The 17315-nt window shown below is 38.9% G+C and overlaps 1 protein-coding gene across 2 annotated transcripts in view; it reads left to right on the plus strand.

Moving 5' to 3' along the window:
- The window catches only part of tacr3a (tachykinin receptor 3a), a 119271-nt gene that overhangs the window by 42082 nt on the left and 59874 nt on the right, over positions 1–17315 (plus strand). For both annotated transcript variants that reach the window (XM_010899680.4, XM_029118465.2), the window contains exons 2-3: positions 533–721; positions 5016–5166. In XM_010899680.4, coding sequence (XP_010897982.2) covers positions 533–721; positions 5016–5166 — 340 coding nt within the window. The remainder of the gene's footprint in view (positions 1–532; positions 722–5015; positions 5167–17315) is intronic.

Genomic DNA, 17315 nt, shown 5'->3' on the forward strand with positions numbered 1-17315 from the left:
CCACAAGACAGCATTGTTTAAAATTTATATGGGCAGTAAGTGTTTATTTGCTCATAAAACCCTGTATAACATTATAATGAGTAGTAAAAAGAATTGTGGCCCTGTTTGGTCAAGTGGTCTGGAGCAGTGCCTGCGACACATGTGCACTGCAGTGTGAGATTGAATCTGGTCCACTGCTGTTTCAGCAACACCTCTCCCCTCTATCTTTCCATACTTTCTTGTCAAAATAAGGCATAGAGATTCCTCTTGAAAGATGGCTAGATACTTTATAAGACTTATGTAGTTCCTACTTTTCATTTTATTCATCCTTATTTGAATTTTTATTAAGGTTACTTTTACTGTTATACTGTTTCAAAGCAAATAAACACTAACTGCCCAAATAAATAGCTTTGCACCACTTTTTCAGTGGCCTAAGACTTCTGCACAGTACTGTACATTTGCTGTACACAAACTCAATACATTTAAATCATTTCTCAATGGGCTCTTGGTTATTTTTGACATTTGACTCCTTTTGACCTCTTATCACCCGCAGGTACATGGCTATCATCCATCCCCTGAAGCCCCGTCTGTCTGCCACAGTTACTAAGGTGATGATCCTGTGTATCTGGGCTATGGCTGTGGTGCTGGCTTTCCCCCTCTGCTTCTACTCCTCCATTCGTGTCCTTCCCAAGCGGACCATCTGCTTCGTAGTCTGGCCCCGCAGAGAATATGACTCGTTCATGTGAGTGACACCTAATGTCTACTGACCTCCTTTGTTGAGTATCTAGTGTTGGAGAAATTGTTCAGTGCAGATGTACACTACTGTTCAAAAGTTTGGGGTCACTTAGGCATTTCCTTGTTATTGAAAGAAAACAAAATTCTTTGGCCATTACAATGACCTGAAATTGATCAGAAATACAATGTAGACATTAATGTTGTAAATGCCTATTATAGCTGGATTTATTTTTTATTTTTTATAGAATGTCTACATAGGCATACAGAAGCCTATTATCAGCAACCATCAGTCCTGTGTTCCTATGTCTGCTAATCCATGTTTATGATTTAAAAAGGCTAATTGATAATTAGAAAACCCTTTTGCAACTATGTTAACCCAAAAAAACTGAAAAAGCTGAAAATTGTTGTGCTGATTAAAGAAGCAATAAAACTGGCCTCCTTTAGACTAGTTGAGTATCTCGAGCATCAGCATTGTTCTGAGAAATTAAGGCTATTCCATGCAAGGAATTGCTAAGAAACTGAAGAGCTTATACAACGTTTTGTGCTACTCCCTTCAGAGAACACTACAAACTGGCTCTAACAAGAGCAGAAAGAGGAGTGGGTGGCCCAGGTGCAAAACTGAGCAAGTGGACAAATACATTAGAGTATCTAGTTTAAGAAACAGTCAAAGGTCCTCAACTGGCAGCTTCAGTAAATAGTTCCCTCCAAAAACCTAGTCTCATTGTCAACAGTGAAGAGGCGACTCCAGGATGCTGGCCTTCTAGACAGAATGCAAAGAAAAAGCCATATCTCAGACTGGACAAAAAAAGAAAAGATTAATATGGGCAAAACAACACATACTGGACAGAGGAAGATTGGAAAAAAGTGTTATGGACAGACCTCAAACCTAAGTTTGAAGTGTTCAGATCACAAAGAACATTCATAAGACGCAGACCACATGAAAAGTTGCTGGAGGAGTGCTTGATCTGCCAAGCATGGTGGAGGCAATGTGATGGTCTGGGGGTTCTTTGGTGGTGGAAAATTGCTAAAGTGGGAGATTTGAACAGGGTGAAAGGGATCTTTCAGAAGGAAGGCTATCAGTTCATTTTGCAATGCCATGCCATTCCCTGTGGACGGTGCTTGACTGGAACCAATTTCATCCTACAACAGCACAATGACCCAAAGCACTGCTCCAAACTATGCAAGAACTATTTGGGGAAGAAGCAGTCCACTGGTATTCTGTCTATTATAGGGAGGCCAGCACAGTCACCGGATCTCAACCCTATGGAACTTTTGTGGGAGCAGCTTGATCGTTAAGTAAGTAAGAAGTGCACATTAAGCAAACTCAACTTATGGAAGGTGCTTCAGGAAGCATGCGGTGAAATCTCTTCTGACTACCTCAACAAATTGAAAAATAGAAAGCCAAAGGTCTGCAAGGCTGTTTCTTATTAATTTTACCACCCCCACAAATAGCATCTATTAACTGTATGGCTTTTTCCACTGGCCATTTTAGCAACTTATTAGCCATTCTTGAACGACATTAATACAATAACTACTGTATCAATATAAGTGACAATAACAGACTTTTACGTCAAGTGAAAAGACGAGACAATCGTGTAGCCAGCGAAGTGTTTGACCTTAAGAAATACTAAGACATAATTCGAAAATCCACCAGAAGTAGTCACAATATAACAGTAAACTAGCGATGGCCGTTCTTCGAGCAGCAGGACATTATTCCAGCAGCGCTAACTCAGATTTTCTTTTTCAAAATAAAAGCCGTCATTGAACTATATAAGGCGATATAGTTAACAATCTAGTCTGTCAATCTAGTCTGTCATTTTATGTTTAATGTCCGTTCCAATGTTGTTCTTGTCTGTTGTTTTTTTACATACTAGATTGTTAACTATATGGCCTTATACATTTCAATTATGGCTTTTATTGTGATAATGAAAATCTGAGTGCTGCCAGCGTAATATCCTGCTGCTAAAATAATGCTAATGAAGCCTCATTTGGCCATCACTACAGTAAACAGTTTTACTTTATGCTTCCCATAGCTACAGAAGGTTGTAGCCAGTGAAGTTTTTGTCTAATCTGAACAAACCCTCTTACCTCTTACCACTGGCCGTTACCACAAAACCTCTTACCACAGCTAATTAGCCATTTGTGAATGACATTGAGTATCTAGCAATATAGGTGACGATAACCGACTTTTGTCAAGTGAAAAGACAAGAGAATCATGTAGGCAGCAAAGTGTTTGTCTGTCCTGAACAAATCCTAATATCCACCAGAAGTGTTTTATTTTAGGCTTCCTATTACATAGCTACATGAGGTTTTAGCCAGCAAAGGTTTTGTCTGTCCTGAACCTCAGGCATAATGTGTTTAGATTGTTACGGGGGTCGAACGCAGGACCTGTTGTTGCTCAGACTGCGTCTCTAACCACTACACTATTTAACAAGGGGTAGAAAGTCAGTCAGTCAGGGACGGATGGACTCACTCAGTAAAAGACATTCGCTCTTCTAGGTCAGCTCCGCTTACGCAGTCCGGCAAAAATTAGAAGAACACATGCAAAATATTTAAATGAAACTCACACTAAATTAATTTAGGCTGTTGGATATCTCTCTTTCTCTGTATGTCTCTCACTTTTTGTCTCTATCTCTAAAACTCTCTCTCTATAGTTGTGTGTGATGCAGTTTCTGTGTCGGACCTTCCTTTCTTCATCTTTCTCTCAACGTCTTTCTCTCTACACTCTTGTCTTTCCCTTATCCTTCTTTCCTGTCCCCTCACTTCATTCTCTGGTTGTATATACCCTTTCAGCACTAAAGCCAGCAATATGGTCAATTATCAGCCAATCTGAATCCTGAAAGCTGATAGCTATGGTACAGTATGGTATGGTACAACACATTGACAATATACCACAAACCCCTGTCCTGCCTGTTATTATTATAAGTTGGTTGCCATTGCAATTAGAGCAGTAAAAAGTTATGTCATACTCATACTCGTGATTTACAGTCTCGTATAAACCGGGTGGTTTAAATCCTGAATGCTGTTTGGCTGATAACTGTGGTATTTGTATGCAATAAGACACAAGAGGGTGTGGTTTTAGACCAATATACGTGCCTAAGAGCTGTTCATAGGCACTAGGCATCTCAGAGTTCCTGGACACAGCACTTGGTATTCGCCATACATCGCAAACCCCTGAGATACTGTATATCATCTGTAAGACATTAGTAGTTAATTGTGTAGTGGCATTAACACCCAGTTTACAATTCCAGTAAGACGTCTTTGTGGTTTATTGCAAATATACCACAATCTGTAGTGCCTAAGAACAGCACTTAATCGTGGTGTATTGTACCACACCCCCTCATGCCCATAATTTAAACAAAGACCCTTGGTCCTGTCATGGAATTTCTTGAACTAATGTACATTTTAGAAATGTCTGCTTTTCTATTCGATGGTATGTGACTCTGGTCTTTGTTTGTGACACACAGGTATGAGTGATATCAGTAGATCATTGGGTTCTCTGAACATTTGTTAATCTGCCTAAAGCAATTAGGGTATCTCTTCTTTGTTCTTCAGGAAAGTGACTGGCTGTCATTTACAATGTTCCCCTATCCCATTGAGGGATGTAGGGGCAATTTGCCCTTTTGGGTGAAACCTATGTATTGTTGATATAAGACAGCTGTGCAATATCTTACCACACCCCTTTTACTGTATAAATACTGATTATTGTTCTGTGTTACTTTAGAGATGCCTTACGGTATATTCTGTAATCCTTGACTCCACTCTCCTTGCAAGTAAATAAATATTGCTAATTGTGTCATGAGAATGTTGTCTCTATACTTACTTCCTAAAAGAGTTCTACTCGATGGAATTACCAAAATGTTTATCTTATTTGAAATATCACAAAATACCAAAATATTCCCAGCATTGCTACTTTAAATTTTACTTAATGTATATGGCAAAATAGCTGAATATTTAATTTTTGTCCATAAACCAGATTGGACGTGAGTTCAGCAGTTTGTAATACACAATCTCAATTAATTTTGGAGTAGGCATACAGTTAAAATTGACTTGTTAGCAGACATTTTACACTTATATTCCCCTGCCCTGCAGTCAACAAAAATCGTATTTACATTAATATATTACAGAACAAAGTCCAAAATACACGGTGTGTATTATTTTTCTCCAAAGTCCATTGCCTCCTATATCCTACTACTGTGAGGAACACGTTGGGCCATGGTCAAACTAGGAAAGTCATTGCTCAAAAAATAACCTGAATGTGAAACTGTATGATTTTTCTTTTTCGTCTCTGTCGTACCCAGGTATCATATCATTGTGATGGTGTTGGTCTACCTGTTGCCCCTGTTAGTAATGGGCATCACCTACACCATCATGGGCTTGACACTGTGGGGAGGCGAGATCCCAGGGAATTCTTCAGACAATTACCATGGCCAGCTCCAGGCTAAGAGGAAGGTAAGATTCGAACAAGACACAACAACACAATGCAAATACAAAGCTCCATCAAGCCCACTCACAGACCAGGCAAATAATCTCTGACTCTACGGTGACAAAGCTTTAGATCTGAGCCATTAGAAATGCTCTGATTTCTCTTAAAATATACAGACACACAGCAGGGAGACATTTTTATTTTTCAAGGCACTAAAGGATTAGTGAAAAAATCTGTGCATGTGTGTTGGCTGAGGATACGTGTATCAAAGGGACATACTACACAGACACAGGAAAGTCGGCGTGTTTAAAGCAACATAATGGAGGGTTCACCAGAACAATTATATTAAAGTCTGTCTCGGTCCACTAATCCAGCACGTTGCACAATCTATGCTGACAAAATCCTATCAACACAACACGATCGCCAAAACAACGCAGCACAGACCTTTACAAGGATTTTTTTTTTCAAAGTTAGCTTCACTGACTTCTGGTTGCCTTTTCTAGATCGACCCTGTTTTTGATGTACTGGCTTTCTGACAAGCAGTGCTAGCTCTGAATGCTAATGGAGTCCTGAGGCAATATGTGCTTAACCCTCCATCTCGTACCAATGTCAAAAGTCAACACTTGGGTGTACTCTAAAGACTGTCTACTTTGCGAGTCACAGGCATACTCAGACTGTCAGAATAGGTAAATTGTCTGTGTTGTGTTCCAGGTTTGAGTCTCCAACATGCTTTTTTGAAGAGATGGCTTGGTAAACATGAAACCAGAAACAAAGCCATGATTGGAAATTAGACCACGTCTTTGAACAGTCAATATGGTGGCCAACGGGTGTCATTAGTAATTGGATTTTGATTATTTTTATTTTTTTAAATCTGTGTTCCAATAGGATTATGTTTTGACTACAGTGGTGTAGGTCAGGCATAGTCCATGCTGAGATTTAGAAAGACAGTTTTTTTTTAAATAGGACCTTATTCCCAGTATACAGCACTACTTCTGAATAGGGCCCATAGGACTTTGATCAAAAGTTGTGCACTATATAGAAAACAGGGTGTCATTTGGAATGAAGCCTGTGTACCTGGCAGACAGGATAGAAAGATGCTCCTTAAGAGGAGGTTCTGTTTGGGTAAGTTGCCCTAGGCTTGCAGGAGAGATGACATGTGGTCCTCTACTGGGAATCAACATGACTGAAAAAGAGTGGACTGGAGGCAATAGTGTCCACATTTTACAGACTCGATGGGTAGAATTCAAACAGACTGGACGACCAGTTGGTAGGATTTTGGATCTGAGGAAGCCTTTCTAGATATCGTTACAAAATGTCTTGACAGTTTCAACAATGGGATAGAGAGTTATTTAACCCAGAAACTCAAAACTCAACATATTAGTATTTGGGTAATTAGGTCACTTACAATGAAATCACCCCAAAAAAAATTCATGTCAGTGCTTAGGTTTCCAAGAGCACTTTCATTGCTGAAAAAATGTCACATGGAAATTAACTTTAGTCATCCTTTTCTCTGTAAGTCTTGATACATTAGGTGCTTTAAAAAGAAAACCTGAATGCTGACATGTATATCCTTTATATCCTGATGTTTTGGAAATGCTTACAGTTGCTTACAATAACTCTGCAAAACAAACACCACTATTTCAAAGCATAGCATTTTGAAAGAATATCCACTGTTTACCATAAACATGCATGTAGTGATACAATTATAGACGTTAATGCTAATGTTACTGTTAATGTTGGGTTCTTTTCTATTAATGCCAAGAGACATAAATAACAAAGAAATAAACCGCAAAACATATTATTATTTATATATTATATATCTTCCAATATATTTATACATTTCAATGTTTGAATCAAAATAACTCCTTGTTGGCAGGAAGTTACGTCCATCAAGACTTGCCCTTTGTAATGGCTCCTACCCCAGGCTCATTTTCCTAATGCCTTTCCGAGTAAGAATGTTGATCTGAGGTCAGTTTAGACTCATTAACTGTTAGATCATTAACAGTGTTACTTTGGCAAAGTGGGAGGGTGGATCCTAAACCAGCTCTCCTACTCTGGGGAGCTTTTTGAATTCAGGCCTGAATGTGGTTCAGATAAGGTTAGGTAACTGAGGCAGTCCAGAGTTGAATGCGCTAAGCGTAGGGAGTTAGTGGCCTGAGGCACTTTTTGTTTCTGTCAGACCACACAGTGCTCCAGCCACTGAGCAAAGCATAGGGGCAACACTGTTTCCCTGCTAAGGTTTCTATTATTGTGTGTTCCCAAATAAAATAATTGTAGCTTAAGGAGGTGAAAGCAGGGTCTTGTCATTACCATTTGATGCATACAAGCTGCATTGGCTTAAAGCCATTTTGGAGACATTTTGTCGATGTACCTATTGCAGTGATCAATAGGGACTGTCATGGTTTTGAACACATAGAAATAATTGTGCTGGTGTTATGCACATTTCTACTGTTCTATGTGTTGAAATATTGCTGGTTAAGGGTGGAAATAAACTGCTGCATGAAATGTTCAGTGTTGCATGGAAAAATAGTGGTGGAAGAATAGGCCTTAGCAATTAAAGCAGCAAAATGTCTTCTTTTCCAACACCAGTCCTCACGGGCACTGAACCCACAACTCTGGTATTGCAGACCATGAGCATACTGGGCTTGCTAGACATGTGGGGTTCTCTGGGAATAAAATGTTATTCTTCAACACTTTGCATACATTGTTACAATACAGTGGACTACAGAGATAATGGAATTCTTGGTATAAGCAAAAATGTTTGTTATGGAAAATGTCATGTTTTTCAGCTTTATAAAAATAGGAGAACATTTGAGGTAAAATGTTTCAAAGAAAAAGGTGATTTTGTTAAGTATGATGGTGGATATGTGATGGTTTGGGAATTTTTTGCTTTCAAAGGCCTGGGAACCCGGTTAGAATGAATGCCATAATGGGCTCTGTCAGGTACTGGATGTTAGACCAAATTCTTTCTGCTTAGTTTTTTATTTAACTTCATTAAAGGTTCATTTTATCATATGTTTAGTGTATGACGCTAATTACATTTTTAATTGTTTTGCCAATGGTGCCAATAATTCCAGAGGACGACTATGAAGCATAGAACCCCCTTATGATAGAGGAAGCCAAAGTTAGTGAATAGTAGTGATACTGTCCTTAGTTTCCACCCTTCTGGCCATGAATCCCTTACATCTGGGACAGTACTGAAAGTCCCATGTGCAATGGCAGCCACTAATCCTTGTCCTAGCCAAGGGGGTTCCACACGAATCAGTGATAGGCCCTCAATACGCACCTTGTCCAGTACAAACATGTACAGTAGGGTAAAACATTTGTTTGGTAAAAATAAATAATTTATGGATAATATTCAATATAATAATTTAAGTGTGGTAAATGTTTACATATTTTCAAAGTAATTTTTTTCTTTATCTTTGGGGCAGCATTTCTTTTTCTGTGACTTATGTGCAGTTGTTATACTGCAATCAAAATCCAAGAGCTACTCCCATGTTTCTTGTTTGATCGCCTATTTGTTGCTACATTTCTGTCCTATTTTGTTAGGCAGTGGATAAAGTTATTACATATCTATGACTTGAACATGTTGGACAATGAACTAGTTATTTTCTACAACCCTGTTTCCAAAATAGTTGAGACGCTGCATAAAATGCCAATTAAAACAGAATGCAATGATGTGCAGATCATCTATTCCTATATTTAATTGAAAAAAGCATGATGACAACATATCTAATGTGGAAACTAAGACATGTTATTAGTTATCTATGCTAACCAGATGGCGGGCCAAATGCTAGATGCATCTTATGATGTTAGCTAACTATCATTGTCGTCACAAACTATCAATTTGAGTAGGTTAGCTGAGCTGTTTTGCTTGAAAAAGATGTGCTGAGATGACTGAAACCATTAATTAACCTTTTAATCTCTGCAACACTGTTATTGAGAGAATGGCATGTTAGAGTAGTAAATTGTTTTTTTATATATAATTTTAAAGTATTGTGTGGTTAATGCAAGTTACAGATGTGAGGTGAGAGAACATTTCTGACGTATGTCTTTTCGGTCAGGACGAAGAGTTTTAATACTTTAATGTCACGTAACGCTTCGGCCATGTCAGACAGATAACAGGGACTTGTCAATGTCTTGGAACCCCAACTACTAATGGATGCTTTTCTGTCAAAATGGAAACAAAACAGTTTTGCCACTATTCAGTGACTCCCCCTACTCAGCTAACCAGGAGACAACACTGCTTTCTGTTGACATAGGCCACCGACATCCTGTTTGTTATTACTGGAACATGCTGGTCCAACATTGTAGGTCAGAAACACCTTAATGATAGGAAGGTTGCTAAGAGCTTATTTCAGTGCCACCACACATCTCCCCACCCCCTGAGTAAAGTGTCTGTTATGTTCAACGTCTATGATAGAGCTTCGCCCACTACAGCACTCTGCAACAATAGTTGTGGGTCCTTCCATGGGATTAGTACCCTGATGCATGAGAGGAAAACCTGAAGTCTCTCATAGGTGAGTTATGTTCATGTGTGTAACCCACTGGTGTTGAACTGTTTGCATGCATAACAGTACCGGGGAATGATAGTGATCATTGACACAAGACAGAGTGCCGGTGCTAAAATGCACTGTACAGCCACCTGCTGAAACGGGGCTGGGTCAAGGTAAAACCCATCCGCTCTACACTCTGATGTTCAGATCAGTATTGAGTCCCAGGAATGAAATGCACTGAGTTGCTGTTAGGGTCAATCTAAAATTATCTTGGTTTAATCTAAAATCCAGAGATTAAAAATGAGAAAGGATAGCTGAGAAATGCATCAACACGTGTTTGCGTGACTCCCTGAACCCCTTGCACATCACTGGTGCCAAGGCTTTCTCAGTCACCTATAAAAAGTGCAAGGAGAAAGAAAGAAATCAATATGGAGGACTAGGAACTCCTTGAAAGTACATTCAATGGTTGTGACGTCTTTATTTTATACCATCCACTTTCAACAACAAAGTGCCTGAATGTGGGGAATCATTTTCTCCTTCAACCTTTCAACAATCTTTTTAGCACACAGGATGTCTAATAACTGAATGTTTTTTCTTTGTAAACCCTGAACACTGTTGTGCATTAAAAGCCCAGATGGACAGTCTTTTCTGAGATACTGGAATTGGCATGTCTGGCACCAACCCTCAAACCATACCCAATGAATTCCCTAATTCACTTCACTCATTCTAAAGTTCAATCGAACAGTAATTGAATGCCTCAATGCCTGCCTGTCTGCGTGCTTTATATAGCGAGCCTTGGTCACAAGACGTACTGTCTGTAGGAGTAATATATTTTTGAGAACAGGGGTAGCTAATAATAAATGGGCTCCTGAGTGTATCGTTTTACTGTGGAGGCATTACCATGAATGTATTGGAGGCCATCAAAAGGGTGAAGGATGAATGGAATGCTACTGTTGCGTCTCAGGTTGTGACTAAGACATCTACTCAGGTTGTGGCTAAGAGGTCTAAGCCATGTTATTATTAACGGAATCACAGGTCCAATCGGAAGTGTCAGGAAGCCTTGAATAGCTACAAAAGACACGTTAATCGCAAGTATCACTAATCTATGAAATGACGTCAAATGAGACATTAAAACTCAATTTCTTTTGAGTTAATTCTTTAGCCAATCTCCACTCTGCTGACAAGGTCTGGTGCAGCTATTTTTGGTCGCAGTCTTGTAGCTAACATAGAAAAGGTATCTCCATAAGAAATGCCATTCCGGTTTTGGACATACTTCTGAAATAGTTCTGTTAGTCCATCACCCCATTCCTCTAAAGCACATTTGATTAATTGCGAGATTCAAAAGTGGTTGATGCGTATGTGGTAGATTGATTACGTGGGGGAGAACTTGCTTTTATATACATACTTTTATATAACGACGGTTGCCAGAGCTTTTTTTCTTCCATGTGACACATAGGCTCCATCTGAACCTGTGTAGCCCAGTGGATAGAGCATGATGCTTGCATTGCCAGGGTTGTGTGTTTGAGTTCTGGACGGGGCCAGTACGAATATAAGTGCACTCAATACTGTAATTTGGTCTTAATAATAGCATTTGCTGTTATATAATTTTAAATGTAACTGGGCAGATAAGAGGAAAGCAAGTGTAATCCAACTAATCTACATGCATGTCAAATTGCACTGTAATTGCAGTACATATGTACATGTCATCTATTGGTGTAGCTAATGTCATTAATTTGGCATTATTCCATGATTCTTTGGCAACAGAAAATAATGTCAGCATGTATGTTTTTACTTTTTAGAAAGGAAAGCACTCTGCGTTTCTAGCTCAGAAATCCACTTGGTCATGGCTTTTAAAAAAAGCAATAATGCAGCCTATTTTTAGCCATGATGCTTACATCCCATATAGATGTAAAAGAATAATGTGCTTTTGGTGACTGTAAACTTTCAATTTCATTCACAGTATTTACACAGTATTTTATTAATTATATATGAAGGGTTTGTAATGACATTATTAATAGTTATTTTAGCATCATAAACCATTCATAAATTATCATAACACATTGATCAAAATATTGTTCGGTGCTTGCCAACAATTAATGAGCCAACATTTACTTCCAGTTATTAACCATGTATAAATGCATTTACAAATGCTTATGAGATTAACCCTTATATATATAATTGCACAGTTGAACAACCCATTGTTTTCAAACCTCTTATTCTGGAATATGTTTATAATCAATAATGCTTGAAAGCAAGGACATAGATCATGCAAGGGTATAGATCTGCACATAAATAACATACCACATAATTTTCATGCACCTCTTTTGACTTGACAGCAACAATTCTACAACCAGTAGCCTAAAATCCCCAAGAAATCTTTAATAGGCCTTAGCACACACTATCGAAGTGGACTGAAATACTGCCACTGCTTCTCAGTGGGATTGAGATCAAGACTTTGACTGGGCCACTGAAAGATATTAACTGATTAACATTATTAACCAATGCAAATGTTCTGGTAGGCCAGGGCTGACCTCAAAATGCATGCCAGAAGATATTTTCTTTTAATATGACCAAAGCACTGGTTTCTATACTGTACATGTACAATGCACAACAGTAGTCATCCATAACTGTAGAGGGAAGGATCTCAGCAATCAAAAAGATTATAAATGAAGGATTGAGATCCTCCCTCCAATTTGTTTCATGCAAATTATAGTAACAGTGATCTTTGCCTGTTAATGATAGACAGTAAATTTGCAAAAGCATTATGCACAAGTAGTTCAACTTTGTCATTCAACAGTACAAGTACTGTACAACAAAATGCAGTTAGCATCTAACCAGAGTGCAAATTGAAGAGGTCAGAACATTTTGTAATAAATATAAAGTAATACATATATGTATATAACGAGTGGAATGTATAGGTGCAATGAAAGAAAATGCAGTAAGAAAGTCAATACTCAATGTGCTATTAAGGCAAATAGAGGAGGGCAGAAAATGTACAAGTATTAAGTTTAATGTATGTTACAAGTGGGATAATTGTTGTTAGAACAGCAATTCTAAATGCCATTTTAGATGTGCAATCTAGGCAAGTTGAAGGAGTAATGTAGCATGTGCAACCAAGATGCAGAGATCGTTGCAATGAGGTGCCTGAGGAATGTAACAACTGTAAAACCTCCATTATCAGACTTTGCAAGGCAGTGTCAGAGTAGTACAAAGGGAGTAGTGCAACAAGGTCCTTGGTATGTTTAGTGATGGGTCACAGAGTTCACAGAGTTCTCTGAGTCACAGAGTTAAGCAGGGTTACAGTAGATGGAAAGAAACTGTTCCTGAGCCTGCTGGTGCAGCCTTTAGACTTCCTGTAATCCACAATTAGCTCCTTGGTTTTCTTTGCATTGAGGGCCAGGTTGTTGTCAGCACATCATGCCGCCAGGCGCTTAACCTCCTCCCTGTAGCCTGACATTGTCACTGATCAGGCCAACCATCGTGGTGTTGTCTGCGAACTTGACGATGGTGTTGGAACTGTGTGCAGGAAAGCAGTCGTGGGTGAAGAGGGAGTACAGGAGCGGGCTCAGCACACAGCCTTGTTGAACACCAGTGTTCAGGATCCGGGTGGAGGAGGTGAACCTGTCTAACATGTCAAAACAGAAAAATGTCAGCAAGATAAGCCAGCTTCTGTTGAAAGTCTTCCACATAAAAGGTGCTGCTGAAGAAAACTGAATTGAGACGTTTGTGTCTCAATTAAAAAAATCTTGTCAACACTTTGCCACATGTTGGAAGTGCTTTATGTTCGCTGTTGCATAACTCTTAACGGACAAGCTGTAAGGAAATTCACCAGTTTTACTGAATCATGGAGCAGTAAAACGAAGTAATCTGGCATGATTTTAGCTGCTAGGTCCTCCCCAAGTACAATGTAAAGAGAGTATGGATGGATAGACTTTCCTGATGTGAGTTATAAGTTTAGTGTGTCTCCCAATTGACGTTTCCCCATCAGTACATAATCCCACACAGCATGCCCAGTCAGTTCCAATGGTCCTCATGAAGAGGTCCATTAAATTGAAGATCTCTTCCTCTGTTTTACGGGTACAACAGAGGAAGACAGAACAAAAATCTTTGTGCTTCAAATAGGTAAAAAAAAACATAGACCAAAAGATTTGTCAAATTTGCAACATCTGCTGACTTGTTTACTTGCAGAGTAAGACTCACTATTTTTAATGTGAATTTAGAGAGAATGTCTTCAGACATTCTGTCAGTGGGGCGCGACACATTTTGATTGAAACCGGGATCCTGTCCAACTTTTTTGTTTCATTATCCTCAATCATGCATTCTACCATTTATTTTGCAGCTGGTAAACACGACTTCTGCTACTGTGTGAGGTAGTCCCTTTCTAGCCAATCTATAGCTAACAAAATAGGATGCTGATGGCACATTTTTGGTAGGCCCTATGCTTGAATGTAACTGCAGTTGTTTTTGGCTTTGCCACAGTTCTACCATTTTAGATTTTGTTTTTAAAAGCAGCAGTTCTTTCCTCTTACATTGGCATGTTTCGCATTTAGGTGGTGACATAAATGAGCGGGCTTGAGACAACTGTTAGCTAGAACCTCACTGCATACCACACACTGTGGCAAGTCATTTGGCATCACCCTTCCAGTTGAACCCCAGACTTAAGTAATTGTCATCATACTTTCTTCTTTTGCTTGTCCGATTCTCACTCTCCTTCCCCTGATAATGGGCCATCATTTCTTCCCCATGCCTCCGTTTCTGGCTCTCCATCATCTTCCACCCATTACCTATCTGCAAGATTAGGCTCTCTCTGTCCCTCAGATCTCTGTTTCTCTCGCCACTGAGTCCAATCTCATTTTACCCTCTTCTCCTTCTTAAGGCCTACTGACCTTATCTTTTAATGGCTCGTCTACACGTTTACTGGGCAGTTGTCCTGTTTTTAACCAGTTGTACATGTTTGCAAATAGATAATAGATTATCTGCCATTACATTTTCTTTCTGACACCTGTGGGGGGGGGGGGTGTGCAAACCACATTTTGGGAATCACTGCTGTAGCCTAGAAGTAACCAAGCTAGAATTATATCCACACGCATTATGTGATTAATTAAAACCTTCGCTGTTCTTTTAATCCTTGTCAGCTCCCTCGTCTGGTGGCAAATAGATCACAAACAAACTTGTTCTATTACAAAAACTATGTATGTCACTTTGTTTTTATCTCCCTTGTTTCTCTCCCACAATTTTTCTCCCTAATCCTTTTCTGTTTTCTTATCTATTCTTTTCTATCTCTCTCTCCCACACACACACATATACACACACGCACAAACACACATCATTGTTAGCCATGCTACATACAGTTTCCTTCTAGTTATTGTTAGTTATTTAACAGCATTACAATGTTTAATCAATCTGATTTCCAGGACAACATGCCCTGATATCTTTTCGGTCTGTTACTGCATTATTTAATATCCATTTTCATTCAGTATTTATTACTGTTGTCACCCAACAACTAATGTAGTTTTCTCCCCCAGTGTTAATTTTAAACAGCATCAACTGATGTTTTTTCCATTTGCTTCCAAATGGTTATTGTGTTATTGTTTGGTCTTGCAGGCATAATATGGTAATATTCACAATAATATAAATAAAAGGAAAGGTTAGACAGACATTATTTAGTGTAGCTTCTGGGCGCATAAATATACTGTATGTATTCATTCAGTACTTTCTCTAGTTATTTGATTAGTCTGCATATTCAAATAAGTTGAATTTTTTTGGGTCTGAATACCAAGCATTTTTTGCTTTAGGCTCAACCCAGTAATTTGAATATATTGTGCCATATTTGTTTTGGACTGCATGGATTTTTCTTGTAAATCAATTGGCCCAATTTTAAATATTACATTCATTTGACAGACTTCTTCACTGAACTTTGCTCTTTCCTTTCCCTTTGTTTTGAAGCTGTAATCAGCATTAACAGCCCCATTCACAATATTTATATATGTCTGTCACAATTTCACTGTTTTTTGTCAAACAAATTAACCTTTGAAACAAAAAAGGCTTTTGAAGGCCTCAAGGAATGGTATTTGGACATTTCTTTGCTTGATAACTGCTCTTGAAACTGTTGAGTGAACGACAGAATAGCATAAAAATCCTTTTTTATTTAGTCAGTTAACCAATACACTTTATATTTCTCTTAATTTTGTTAACTCTCAGGAAAGCAGAGAAAAAGGACTAATCTCAACAGAGGATTCCTTTTGAGGTGTGAATACATCCAACTTTGATTTGGGAGTGAAAAGTTGCTTGGCATTGGCAATTATAAGAAACAGAATTCACGAAGGATGAATCAGCTTGGGTAACGTCTTTTTCTGCCAATCAATGCCATTGCACCCAACTCAAACTGAATCGGAAATGTTGAATTATAAAGAAAACTTTCTAACATTCCCATCCAAAAACAGAACTACCAAGGAGTTAAAATTCTGTTTCGGGGATTGGGTGTTTTTGCCTATGTAAGCGTGTGCTAGGGAGGGTTCACCCAGTCCAGATGATTTTCTCCACCAACAACAGGAGGCGTCTTTGGATGGCTTAAATAGAAGGGCAACAATTGTCCATACTGGGGATAATCAACCCATCTCCCACCTAATCAGACAGTTTCTCTTTCTGCGGGAGCCTTCGTTCCTTTCCCTGCCACCCTATGGTGAGTGTCACTAATCAGTAAAGTCATTCCACCGCGTTTCTCATGAACAAATTATTTGCATTCCTGATAACTCCACCGGGTTACAGGTTGTATTAATATGCTCACTGCTCGAGTTTCTGCCTCCCTTACTCTTACTGTGTACGCCTGGAGGTGGTTACTGCCACAGTTGGGTTTGCGTCTCTGTTACCGAGTGGTCGATAGACCTCTTTATTTTCATAGCATATAAATCAATAAAAAGAAAGAGAATCTATAACGAATCCACTTAGAGAATCTATATGGCCCCAGCTAGCCAGCCAAGCAGCATGAAGCCATTACGTGAAACGTATACTGGCTTGTTGATGTAATGGCCAGTCACGGCCTGTGCCGTGCGGGTCGTTATATTTCTATGCTGTGTGTGTTTTAGTTCTAGTTTGCCTGTTTCTATGTTCAGTTTAGTTATCTTTAGTGTGTTTGCTTTCACCTGTGTCTCGTTAACACCTGTTTGGTCTCTATGTAAGTTCCTTCTGCCCCAGTCTTTCTTATTGCTGTCACTGTTGTTTCTGTAGATGTTACATGTTCGCGAGTGTGCTTATTAAAGTCTGTTTGTTTGAGACTTCTGTGCCTTTGTCCTGCCTTCTACTGAACATGACTAGTGATGGGCAACTGAGGCTTCCTGAAGCATTTGAGGCTTTCATCAAAATGGTTCAAAAATCGGTTTGATTTCTCAAGGATTTGAAACTGGTGTCACCTGTTGGTCAGGAATAAATATCCAATGTTTATTGATTATATAGATGTCTCTTCCACATTATCCAACATTACATCGTAGTGCAGTGGCTAGGCATGTGCTTTCCAAAGGGAAATTATAATGCCTGGTTGGTATCCTGTGTTCTTTTTGCCTTTCCAGCTAGCATTGTTTAACTCAGCATCCGTATTAATAAGGCAAGAGTGTCATAAGATACACAAAACAAATTATTTAAATAAAAATAAACAATATTGTTTGCACCCAAAAAGTTAAACA

Source organism: Esox lucius, chromosome 25 (assembly GCF_011004845.1).
Source record: "Esox lucius isolate fEsoLuc1 chromosome 25, fEsoLuc1.pri, whole genome shotgun sequence".
In the NCBI taxonomy this organism is placed as follows: Eukaryota; Metazoa; Chordata; class Actinopteri; order Esociformes; family Esocidae; genus Esox; species Esox lucius.